Genomic DNA, 11476 nt, shown 5'->3' with positions numbered 1-11476 from the left:
GCTCAGAGCCTGAAGCCTGCTTCAGATTCTGTGTCTCCCTCTCTCTCTCTGCCCCTCCCCGGCTCGCTCACTTTCTCTCTCAAAACAAAATAAACATTAAAAAGTAATTTTTTATATACTAGGGAGTATAAAATATGAATGTAGATCATACCACCACAGAATAGAATTCATGTCACAACTGAGTAATATGTCCTCAAAGGTCAGAGAGATCAAAACCTGGGAGGTAGTAAACCAGAAAAGCTTCCCAGAAGAGAAGTCATTGGAATTAACCTTTAAAGGTTAAATAGGGGGAAAAAATTAAATAGGATTTTCACAGGTAGATGTGGGGATAAGAGATCACCTTTCAGTACATCAGGGAGGGAACTCCAGGTATGTTGGAAACAATGAAAATCCAGATTTTGCTACAAAACAGAATTCTCATAGAATCGACACAAAGGAAGACAAAATTATTGCCATATTGTGGAGGTCCGTGAATGCCAGGTTTGGGGACCCTTGCTTCATGTCTAGGCACTGAGAGGCGGTGAGTGTGGGTGGAAATGGTTAATTATGCCTTCAAGAGATGAATCTGGTAATGGTAGTCTTGACTGGGATGGGGGGAAGGGAGAGTGTAATGGACCAAGAGGTGAAGAGGAAATTTTAGCAGCGCAGGTGAGAGAGGAGGACAGTCTAATCAATAATAAAATCCATGGGAATGGGAAGGAAGGGACAGATAATAGAGACTTTGCAGAAGTAGCAACTGAAGATAAGTTGCTGATTAGACTCAAGGGCTCAGCAGAGATGGGGAGTGAAAATTATCTCAGAGGTGGTAAGCCTGGTATACTGGACATAAATAATAGAAAAAATAGATCCAGCTGAGCAGTAGAGGGGGCTGGGGGGGGGGGGGAGGAAGAAGAAGAGGAGAGAAAGGACATCCACTGTGGACTTGCTAAGTTTGAAATGTTCATGGTACAATCAGGTGGTTAAGGGTCCAATTTCAGCTCATGTCATGATCTCATGGTTCATGAGTTCAAGCCCTGTGTCAGGCTCTGCGCTGAGCTTGGAACCTATTTGGGATTCATTCATTCATATTCTCTCTCTCTCTCTCTCTCTCTCTCTCTCTCTCTCAAAATAAATAAACCTTAAAAATCAAATAAAGCCAATAGAGGGAAGGCTAGGGACCTTACTTTGAATGGTTCAAGAGGTAACTGAGCTTAAGGAAGGTTTAAAAAGATCTATGGAAGGCAGAAAAGCAGCCTGCATTCTTCACCAAACCAAACCCAAGTCTTTTCTTCTTAAATCTTGTCATATAGCTATAGATGAACTTTCCCAAGTCAAAAATTTCAGAAGGTCCCAGTATCAGCATAAACAAAAGTCACATGTGGGTTCGTGGACCTTAACATTTATGAAACAGACTAACAGAATAGGCCACTGTGGAGAACATAAGCAATATATATAGCATGACCCCCTAACTTTCACAGGGATCTCCAAAGGTCATCTGCAAACATACAAATCCTAGATAACACATACTGCCAAACACAGGCACAACCAGACCCACGCTCTGTGAAGAGAGTTCAGACATGAGAAACTCTTGCACAGAAGGAGGAAGACTTCACTGCAGTAGATGGCTGGAAAACAGTTAAGTGATGAAAGAAAAGAAAGAAAGGAAAAGGAAAAGGAAAAGGAAAAGGAAAAGGAAAAGGAAAAGGAAGGAAAGAGAAAAGAAAAGAAAAGAAAAGAAAAGAAAAGAAAAGAAAAGAAAAGAAAAGAAAAGAAAAGAAAAGAAAAAAAAAGAAAAAAAAGAGGGAGGGAGGAAGAAAAGGAAAGAAAAAAGACAAGGAAAGAAAAGAAAAGAAAAGGTGGTTTACAGCATGAAGCCAGACGAAAACTGAGGTTCCAAATATCTTCTCCAGTCTGAGTCAACAGATAAAAATTGAATGATGCGTCAGGATCCTCACATCCAGTCTCCAGAAGGATAATTTTACCCTCCAAGAGACCGATCACAGGGAAAGTAAAAGTTTCCTGACTCTAGCCACATCAAGCCCCACAGGGAACACAGCTGCCTTGGCCACAGACTTGCTGGGTTGTACATCAGTGACGCTACCCCATTATCTCAGGACCTTCGATCCCACCTTGAAATCCTATTCCATAGAAGTCATTCTCCTCATTAAACGTAGCAGAGAGGAAAGGAACATAAAAGTGGCAAAGGGATTTAAAGAAGCCATGTCCCATTGCACCATGCCCTCTGCCTTAGTGTCTCTGAGGTTTTTCATCAATCTCAACTCACGATGCCCAGCACCCTGCACAGCAGCCCCTCTCCACCACACCTCTCGGTCAGGGGTTGCTCAAGTGCAGTGATGGGGACTGCTGAGCACAGATAAATCACTGCCTGCCACACCCAGTAGCTAGGGTCCCAAAATGGAAAAACACCTGCAGCATTGAGCACCGGTGATAGAAAACAGGAGGTGGAGAGGACGGATAAGGACATGAGAGCCAGGAGAACCTGGTTGTGTGCCTGGGCACTGGGCTCACAAAAGCCACAATGGACAGGCAGACCTTCTTAGTGTGTCTTTCCAGAGACATGACCAAACCATGCCAAAAAGGAAGACGACGGTAACGACTGTCCAGCTAACAAGTTTTAAACAGAAGAAGTAGAATTTCTCATATGGTCTTACGGTATTCTCAATGGCATTCCCAGATTGCAACCTTCTCCTTACAAAGTACTGTTACAAGCTCTGGTTGCCTATGAAAATAAGATGGTGCTCAAGTTGGAGAGCCCTACAGCATCCATGCAACCAACCCCGACACCTTCTATTTTAGCCAGAGGAAGATGGGGAGGGTGAACGTTGCAATTTTCATGCAATGGAAGACACTGAGCTAGGTAGGTGGAGAACCATAAGATGGCCAGTCCTGCCAGAAGGCTAGGAACTGCAGTACAAGGTTGGATGGGAAGGCCTCTGGATACAGGAAAATATAAATGGTCTTCCTCATCACACCCACTGCAGACAGAGGCAAGAGGCCCCCAGGCTGACTAATAATTTATCACAAGGGAACAGTGTTCTCTGTAGCAACCACTCCACGTCCAGAGCTGCAGTGATGAAGCCATTGCTCACTGCTGCCACCAGGCACAAAAATAATAAAATGATAGCCAAGATGATGGCTCTCTTATCAGTCACTGGAGATCCTGGAATCATGTCATCTCCATTCATCTCTCCTGTGCACTAGATGGGTCCCAAGACTTCGGGGTCTATTCCTGTTGGGTGGTTCTGGAAGCTCCTACATCATGTTTACCCTTCTAGCTGCCCCCAAGTGTAGAGGACACAGGTTATCTCCTGAGGGTAAAGAGGTTTCTTCTTCTCAAAACAGATGCAAATATTGCTAAGGCTCAGTGTCAAAAGTCCCCCTGCCTGCCCCTGAACTTGCCTGCCCCTCCTCTACCCACTCCTGCCCATGTCAACACTGGCATGAACACTATATCAGGCAGGCACTTGCATTTAGCATCCCTTACACAGAAAGTTCTACTTCTCTAAGCTAACACCTAACGACCATCAGAGCTCACATCCATCAACTGGCTGTTCATTCCAGGCATTTTTCTAAATGTTTTCCATCGTGCTAGTTCCCACTGTGACCCTATGAAGTAGGTGCTTTTGGAATACCCTCCCGACAGACCAAAAAATGAGCTAAACCTCTACCAAAAGAGGTCCAAGTCCTAGAACTTGTGGTGAACACCAGCATCAAAAAGAACAAAGGAGACAATTATATACTATCAGGCAGGTGACTTTTTTGTTACGACATTTTATAATGTGACCTTTAAAGTGGCATTTCATGAGAGAACCCCTACCAGGATAGCAATGAAACCAATGGGATGTGGCAGAAAGAATCCTGGATAAGGCACCAAGGCAGGAACTGGTCCAAGCCCCCCCACCCCAACATGAGTTACTGAGTATGGTGTTAACCCCTCTGAGCCTCAATTTCACCATCTGTAAGATGCAAAAAGTGTCATCTATTCTTTTTTTTTGTTTTTTTTTTTAATTTTTTTTAACGTTTATTTATTTTTGAGACAGAGAGAGACAGAGCATGAACAGGGGAGGAGCAGAGAGAGAGGGAGACACCGAATCTGAAACAGGCTCCAGGCTCTGAGCTATCAGTACAGAGCCCAAGGCAGGGCTCGAACTCATGGGACCGTGAGATCATGACCTTAGCCGAAGTCGGATGCTTAACTGACCAAGCCACCCAGGCGCCCCTTTTTTGTTTTTTTTTAAAGTAAAGCTCTACACCCAACATGGGGCTCAAACACATGACCCCAAGATCAAGAGTTGCACGCTCTTCCAACTGAGCCAGCCAGGCGCCCCACGTATCATCTGTTCTTTTTTTTTTAATTTTTTAATGTTTTTATTCATTTTTGAGAGACAGAGACAGAGAATGAGTGGGGGAGGGGCAGAGACAGAGGGAGACACAGAATCCAAAGCAGGCTCTATGCTCTGAGCTGTCAGCACAGAGCCTGACACGGGGCTCAAACCCACAAACCGCAAGATCGTGACCTGAGCCAAAGTTGGACACTTAACCGACTGAACCACCCAGGAGCCAGAAGTATCATCTGTTCTAACTCAAGATTGAACAAGAATCTATGACTAGAATCTCAGTTTTTAGAGTGAAAGAAAACATAAAAATAATTTTGTACAAGAAAGAAATGAGGCCTCAAAGTATAGATTAAGAGTCTCAGCTAAGGTCATAGTTACATGGAGGAAAGACAGAGACCCAAGCTGATTCTAAGACCAGAGATCTCTGCCACAGTTAGAACACATTCTTGACTTTGGTCTCCTTCATCCCCAGCTGAAGTCAGAGACCAGATTTTGAGTCTTGTCACAATCACTATCTGTGGCTCTTCAGTCTAGTCATTTAACATTTCTGAAGCCCTCTTTCTTCACCTATAAAATACATGGACCAGGGGCGCCTGGGTGGCGCAGTCGGTTAGGCGTCCGACTTCAGCCAGGTCACGATCTCGCAGTCCGTGAGTTCGAGCCCTGCGTCAGGCTCTGGGCTGATGGCTCGGAGCCTGGAGCCTGTTTCCGATTCTGTGTCTCCCTCTCTCTCTGCCCCTCCCCCGTTCATGCTCTGTCTCTCTCTGTCCCAAAAATAAATAAAAAACGTTGAAAAAAAATTTAAAAAAAAATATATGGACCACAAATACATGTGGATATATCTCTCTACTATAAATCTGCACCAGCACAAGACAGAATTAGGGTGATGATGACAACTGTTATTACAATAACTACCTGTCATTCCATCCATCCTGTGGAGGGACAAGTAGTCCAAGGAGAGGTCAGGAGAGCATCAGGGATGCAGCAGAGGTCAGAGCACCAAATCTTGGACCATCTACTTTGGCCAGAGGAAGGCAGAATAAGCAAAGATTATATTTTTCATAGGAATGATTTCAAAGAGTAAAAAAATAAAAAAACAAAACAAAACAAAACAAACAAACAAAAAACACCCAGCAATTAAGGGAGTAGTTACTTATCCAGGTGAATTTTAGCTGATTAATGTGTCTACAGGGAGACAGGCAAGCAGAAATAGTTTGGGGTCGTATATGGCAGTATGTATTGAAGGCTCAGGGTCAAGTAACATGAGCCTGAGGGAGTATTTTATAGTGCACCCCTCTTCTGGCCAGCACCATGTCCTCCCAGTTCCATGCACAGAACCCTACAAAGGGAGACTAGAATGCAGAAAACACATCTCTTTCCACTTTCCAGTCCACCTGGGACAAAGACACAGGTGGAAATGTCCTTCCAACACAGAGCCCTTGCTATGGTGAATACTAGGTTCCCGGAAAAAGGAGATGGGGAACTAAGGTATTTTGTTCACCCTGCCCTTCTGTGAAGATGCAAATGTTCAGGAGATAAAATTCCCACCTGCTCTCTTCGTTAGCCTTATTCCCCTGGCTGACATTTGGCCATTGCCTATTGGACCTTGGAGCAATGGGGCAAACTTTGAGTTCACAGCTCCAGAGTCTGGCCAGCCACAAACCTCTCAGTATGGAATCTCATCCTTCCCACCCACCACCTCCATCTTCGATAGCTTATACTATGGGAAGGACGTGTGCTAACCTTCAATTCACTTGACAACAATTCATGAGGCATCTCCTATGTCATAAGGACCCTGTGAAAGGCACTGGAGCCACAACAGTAAACTAGGCACCTGCCCTCAAAGTGTTTTCACGTACCAGTCATCAACCACAACACTAACTGGCCACATCTTATTGCAGATTAAGTTAATCCAAATGGGTAAATAATTGTTTGTATATAAATATGCAAAGTGTTTTATGGTGATTCTTTTGTTGTTTGTGCTTTTTGGTTTCATTCGTTGCAATTTATTTTCCCACATTCAAATTTATCTTCTAAGGTGGAAGCCAAATCTGAGAATTTGCAAGTTTTCACAGCTGGTCTTTTTGTGTGTCATCATGGGGGTGGTACGGGCAGGAATCCCGAGTACATTCTCTACGTGGGAAACACGTACCTCAGGACTCTCTCTGACAGGGATGAAAAGGGAGGATTCCCAGGCTGCAGTTGGAAATGTTACACGGCCTCCTATTCCCACCCCAAGAATTCGAAGAGCTCAGCAGCAGCAGCAGCAGCAGAGGCTTCACTGCGGGACAACAAAGACGCCGTCTCATATGTTGTAAAGGAGATGCGACTCAGTGAAGGAGGTAGAGCTACCGTTATGTCTCAGGAATAATCTGGTAAGTCTGACTATGGCTAAGGGAATGGTGGCCTACCAGGATGAAAAGGCAGGCCGGGAAGAGTTCACAGAAACCCTCAAAAGTCAGGATGAGCTACTGGGTTGTGTTTTTGGTCAAGATGGGAGCCACCAAGTGTTTGGGGGACTCTTCAGAGCTAAAAGCTAGGAGAGGGAGATTAAGAACATCAACCAATCAAGAAGTCCTGAGATAAGCCCACGAGACCTGGCCTAACTCAAAGGGCTGTGAACATGTTACGGGACATAGGAGTTGCACCACCATTCCCTCCCCACCCAAGACTTCAGTAAAGTTCTGGAACTCTGCACGGGGAAAGGCAGTCTTCCAGATGCTTCCAGATGAGTAGAAGGGATGGCAGAGACAGACACCCCTGATGCTCTTGCCTTCACTGCCCCTACCCAACCCTTTTCTAGTTTTTTGGTCTCCATACATTTCTAAAGCAAATTCCATCAGCCAAAAAAAACTTTATGAGCATGCATCCAAGCATATGTGCCTTCATTTAATTACTTGCATGTACTACTTTACTAATACATTCTGTATATCATAAAATATACACATACAAAAAAACAGGAACTAAAAGGATGAAATAAAAGTAAATGCAAATTAGAGTTGCCCCACTTTTCTCTGCACATTCAGTGGATCATTGTGCACACAACTCAGAGAGGCAAACACCCAATGTGGAGACTACCATGCTAGGCACTGGCATTCAGGACCCACCTCCAGGGTGAAGAGAGAGGAAAGGCAGGATTATCAAAATTAAGAACTACAGCAAATTTATTTTGTTTTCCTTCTCTGTCTTCAGTTGGCCAAAACCTAAAAGCATTTCCACATCAGACAATTCCTTTTAATTCAACATTTAGCAAACACACAAAATCATGGGCAGGGCCTAGAATGGCACAAAACTCATATACACCCTCAGCCTTTCATGGGACCACATTGAAAAAGCTGGGTGGAATCAGTCATAAGCAGGGCACAAAAGAAGGGAATGGCCAAGAATGGCAGACAAAGGAAAGAAGGAAGTTCCAGATGGGCCAAATTACTGGGCTGGAGTGGAGAGACCGAGCTGACAGCAGAGCAGTAATAAGGAGGGCAGTGGTGTGTGGGATGGTGTGGGACAATCTATGCCACCATTAAAAAACACTTCAGGTTGACCACAGAGATAACCAACAACCATTACAGGTCTCTGTAAAGAGGTACAGACCAAAATGATGCTTGGAAAAATCTGTTATGGCTGCTCATACAGAAGGTACGAGAGGTCTGTGAGGCAATGAGGCCACCATCCCAGCCCACAGTGGTTTGGGACCCAAACTGGGGACCTGGAGCAGTGCAGGAACAAAACAGGGTACAAAAAAAGCTAATGCAGCATGGAAGGAACAGGAAAGAAAGAAGGAAATGAAAAGAGAGAAGGACAGTGCCCAAACTTTGGGGGTTCTAGCCACTTACAGGCTTGTCCACTGGTAGTGGTTATTGATACTGATAACTTGAGATAAACCCGCCTTTTTCCAGAGCTCTCCAAAGCCTGGTCCTCAGGGCCTTTCTCAGCTTGGGGCTGCTTAGCATCAGGATGCTGGAGTGCAGACAGATACCTGTGTAGGTCACCACTTCCCAGGCCCAGCGCCAGTGACCCTGGAAGGTTGCTATTTTCATAGTAATGACAATCAGGGACAGAAAATATGATGTATAGAAGACAAGGAAGAAGGCAAGTGACTTCAGGGCCATGATGTGAGCCTGGGTGCTGGGATCACATGGACCCAGTCTATGATCCCTCATCTGCCCCAAGTGCCGGTGCAGGGAGCACATGAGCAAAAGCATGGACACCAAGAACAGAAGGAACGGGATCAACCACATAAGCATTGCATGAGGATGAAAAAAGTGCCAATAGCTCTGTAGTCTATCAGCCAGGGTCCTGTTTCCTTGGGAATTCTGGGAGGCAGTCACCTGCACAGGAAATATAGTCCCAATGGTTGATGAGACGACCACCAGACCAGCCATGAGCAGGGAGCCCAGCAGCAGCCTGGGCACTGACTGAGAAATCCTCCACCTTAGCCAGGAGAAGACAGGGTGGGAGAAGATGGCGGTCTTCACACAGTAGAAGACAGCAAGCCAGGCGGTGAGCCAGGAAGACAGAGTCTTGAAGAAGCTCCAGAGGATGCTGAAATAGTCCATTATGGAACGAAAATCAAAGAAGGTGAAGAGGTTGTTCAGGATGGCCACCCATGCAGGCAGAACCGGGAGGCGGCCAAGGAGGCCACAATCATGCCACTCGCGGGCAGCATCCGGCATCGCACCCACTCCCTGCCCAGCACAGTAACCACGAAGCCATTCCGCAACATTGCAGCCAGTGACTCCAGGAAGAAGATGACCATGAAGATCAATGCAGGTGAGGGCATCCTCTCCAGGAGGTTCTGATCAAACTGGGACGCATCCACAGGGAAAAACGGCTTCTCTGACCAAGCCACCCTATTGAGACCAGGGATCCAGAGAGCTCTCTCCTTGGATTCATGCAAAAGCCTACCTGCCAGCAAACACCTCCAGTCCCCCAGGATTTGAAAAGAGGATCCCTGTGATCTCTCTCTTGGCATGCGAATCACTCCCAGCTCAATGACTCCCTGTGTCTATTTGCCTAACCTGTATTTGCCTGTTCCTTACCAGAGTCCAAGGCAGGGAGCTATTAACAGAAGAGAGGCTCCAGGGGTGATTGAAAATACTCATACTTTGTACTTTATTTCTTAACCATACTGTTTCTTTCCTAACTTTTCCTTAAAAGATGCTCTAATCCTTGTTTGGCTCCCCCAACCAAAACTTCCTGGACCCTTCATGTCCCTGTTTGGTATTTTATTCAGTAGCCTGTACACATTACATTAAGGCCCAACTCTTGAATGGGTGGAGTAAGAAGTTCTTCATACGCACAAGCACCAGGAAAAGGCTCATTTTCTCCTCCACTGACTGCTCATGCTGCCTAAAATTTCACTGGAGGCTCTATTTTGAAGTTTGAGGAGTCTCCAGTTAAAACGTGACCTTCCCCAACATGTTAGCATCAAATCTGTTAGCCATTAATGCCTTAGCTTCAATGTGCTCGGCAAACCAAAATTAACTCTTTCCTAAGAAGGCGGTGAGGAAATGAGAAAAGAAGGTATGGGTCGTGAGAAGAAGAGAAAGAGAAGGGAAACTGGGAGAGCAGATCCTGAACAGACACAACAGGAGGCAGGGAAGCAAGAGTCCGGATGACAAAAGGAGCTCAGAATGAGCCCACTGGGTGGGGATTTGGTGGGGAGGGGACAATAAGAGAATAACAAGCAACCTGTTAGGAACACCTTGCCATTTACAAGGTGGTTGCACACATTACATTTTGTCTCCACCACCAACCACACAGGGACACTGGTTCAGATCAGGGAGCAATGAAGAAGAAACCAACTAAAGTGGGTTTTAAAGGGGCAAGAATGCTTAGGAACATGAAAAAGAAAAGAGCCAAGGGAGGGAGGGTGCCTGGGTGGCTCAGTTGGTTACGTGTCCGGCTTTGGTTCAGGTCATGATCTCACGGTGAGTTCGAGCCCCGTGTCGGGCTCTGTGCTGACAGCTCAGAGCCTGAAGCCTGCTTTGGATTCTGTGTCTCTCCCTCTCTCTGCCCTCCCATGCTCATGTTCTGTCTCTGTCTCTCAATAATAAATAAACATTTAAAAAAGGTTTTTTTTTTAAAGAAAAAAGAAAAGAGCCAAGGGGAAAGAAGGAAGAGAGAGGAGGGTAGAAGGAAGCAGAGGTGCAAGTAGAGGAAGAGGGAAAGGAGTCTCCCCTTCCAATATCAAAGGTCCTGGAGCCATGGTCCTCCCCAAGGCCACTCACAATTGACATGGTCTCACTTCAAGACTCCACAGTGAGAGGTCTACTGTGAAAGATGAAAGACAGTAACAGCGAAGATAAACATTTACAGAGACCTCAGGGAAAAGAGGTTTGGCTCCGTCTCAAGTATGTCATTTACTTGAAGGGCTGCTTCCATTTTCTCAAAATATCACCAGAGAACAGATAATCCACTCTGATCAATGGTTGTGCAACACGGCTTCAGCGACTTGATTTAGTTCTTTGTGTGTTTTTCCCCAGGCTTCTCCTTGAAGACGGCAGCCCTGAATGGCTCCTGCACGTTTCACAATATTGTGGCTCTTCTTGGAATCCTCTGGTGAAAGGCCGGCTTCATGATGTCATCAAGAAGCAAGTTGAGGCCATGGCACACACGCCCTCCTGGGATCACATGTAACCGAGTGTCCCCGGCGCGCTCACAGTCAACCTCAGGACTTCCCCAGTCATCAAAGCAGATCCTTTGCCAGAACTGGTTTTTCTCAGGACGCTTCCCTTTCTACGGTTGATGGCGCTACAAGGTGACGTTCTCTCGTTTCCACACTCCTCTGCAAGCAGGTGGAGAGGGTGCCCTTCCTTCCACCGGCACCCCTTCATCCACCTCTCAGGGCTCCACAAGATGCATCCTAGAGAGGTCCTGCGTCCCATGCAGAGTCGGCCTCCAAAGGAGGCCACAGCAAAACAACTCTTTTCATTGTTTTTGAGAGTCTTTCCGATGTGCAACCCCAGTCGAAATACGAGGTGTTTCTCACCAGTTTGGATCACGTTTCTGTTTTCTAAAGGTGTCTCTTGCCTGAAAATAAAACTGATGAATCCTTTTCTGTGGCACAATTGGCAAAAAAACTTTAGCATGACGCCTGAGTCCCCTGTGAAATTATGCTGGTGTCAACACATAATGGC

General features: G+C 45.8%; 2 protein-coding genes across 2 annotated transcripts; both read right to left on the bottom strand.

Moving 5' to 3' along the window:
- TAS2R60 (taste 2 receptor member 60) lies at nt 1–3996 on the bottom strand. Its single transcript, XM_045052918.1, is given in 6 exon segments — nt 1–2520; nt 2523–2567; nt 2570–2728; nt 2731–2760; nt 2763–2975; nt 2978–3996. Coding segments are annotated over 6 exon segments (921 nt in total). The 5' UTR covers nt 3186–3996; the 3' UTR covers nt 1–2254.
- A 1064-nt stretch (nt 3997–5060) lies between these two features.
- On the bottom strand, nt 5061–10287 carry LOC111559554 (taste receptor type 2 member 143-like). Its single transcript, XM_023250675.2, is given in 3 exon segments — nt 5061–5352; nt 5886–8940; nt 8943–10287. Coding segments are annotated over 2 exon segments (1116 nt in total). The 5' UTR covers nt 9310–10287; the 3' UTR covers nt 5061–5352; nt 5886–8191.
- Between the last annotated feature and the right edge of the window lie 1189 nt (nt 10288–11476).

The sequence above is a fragment of the Felis catus genome, chromosome A2 (assembly GCF_018350175.1).
Source record: "Felis catus isolate Fca126 chromosome A2, F.catus_Fca126_mat1.0, whole genome shotgun sequence".
NCBI lineage: Eukaryota > Metazoa > Chordata > Mammalia > Carnivora > Felidae > Felis > Felis catus.
Note: the sequence above shows the minus strand (reverse complement) of the source record. Positions and strands in the feature narration are given on the sequence as shown.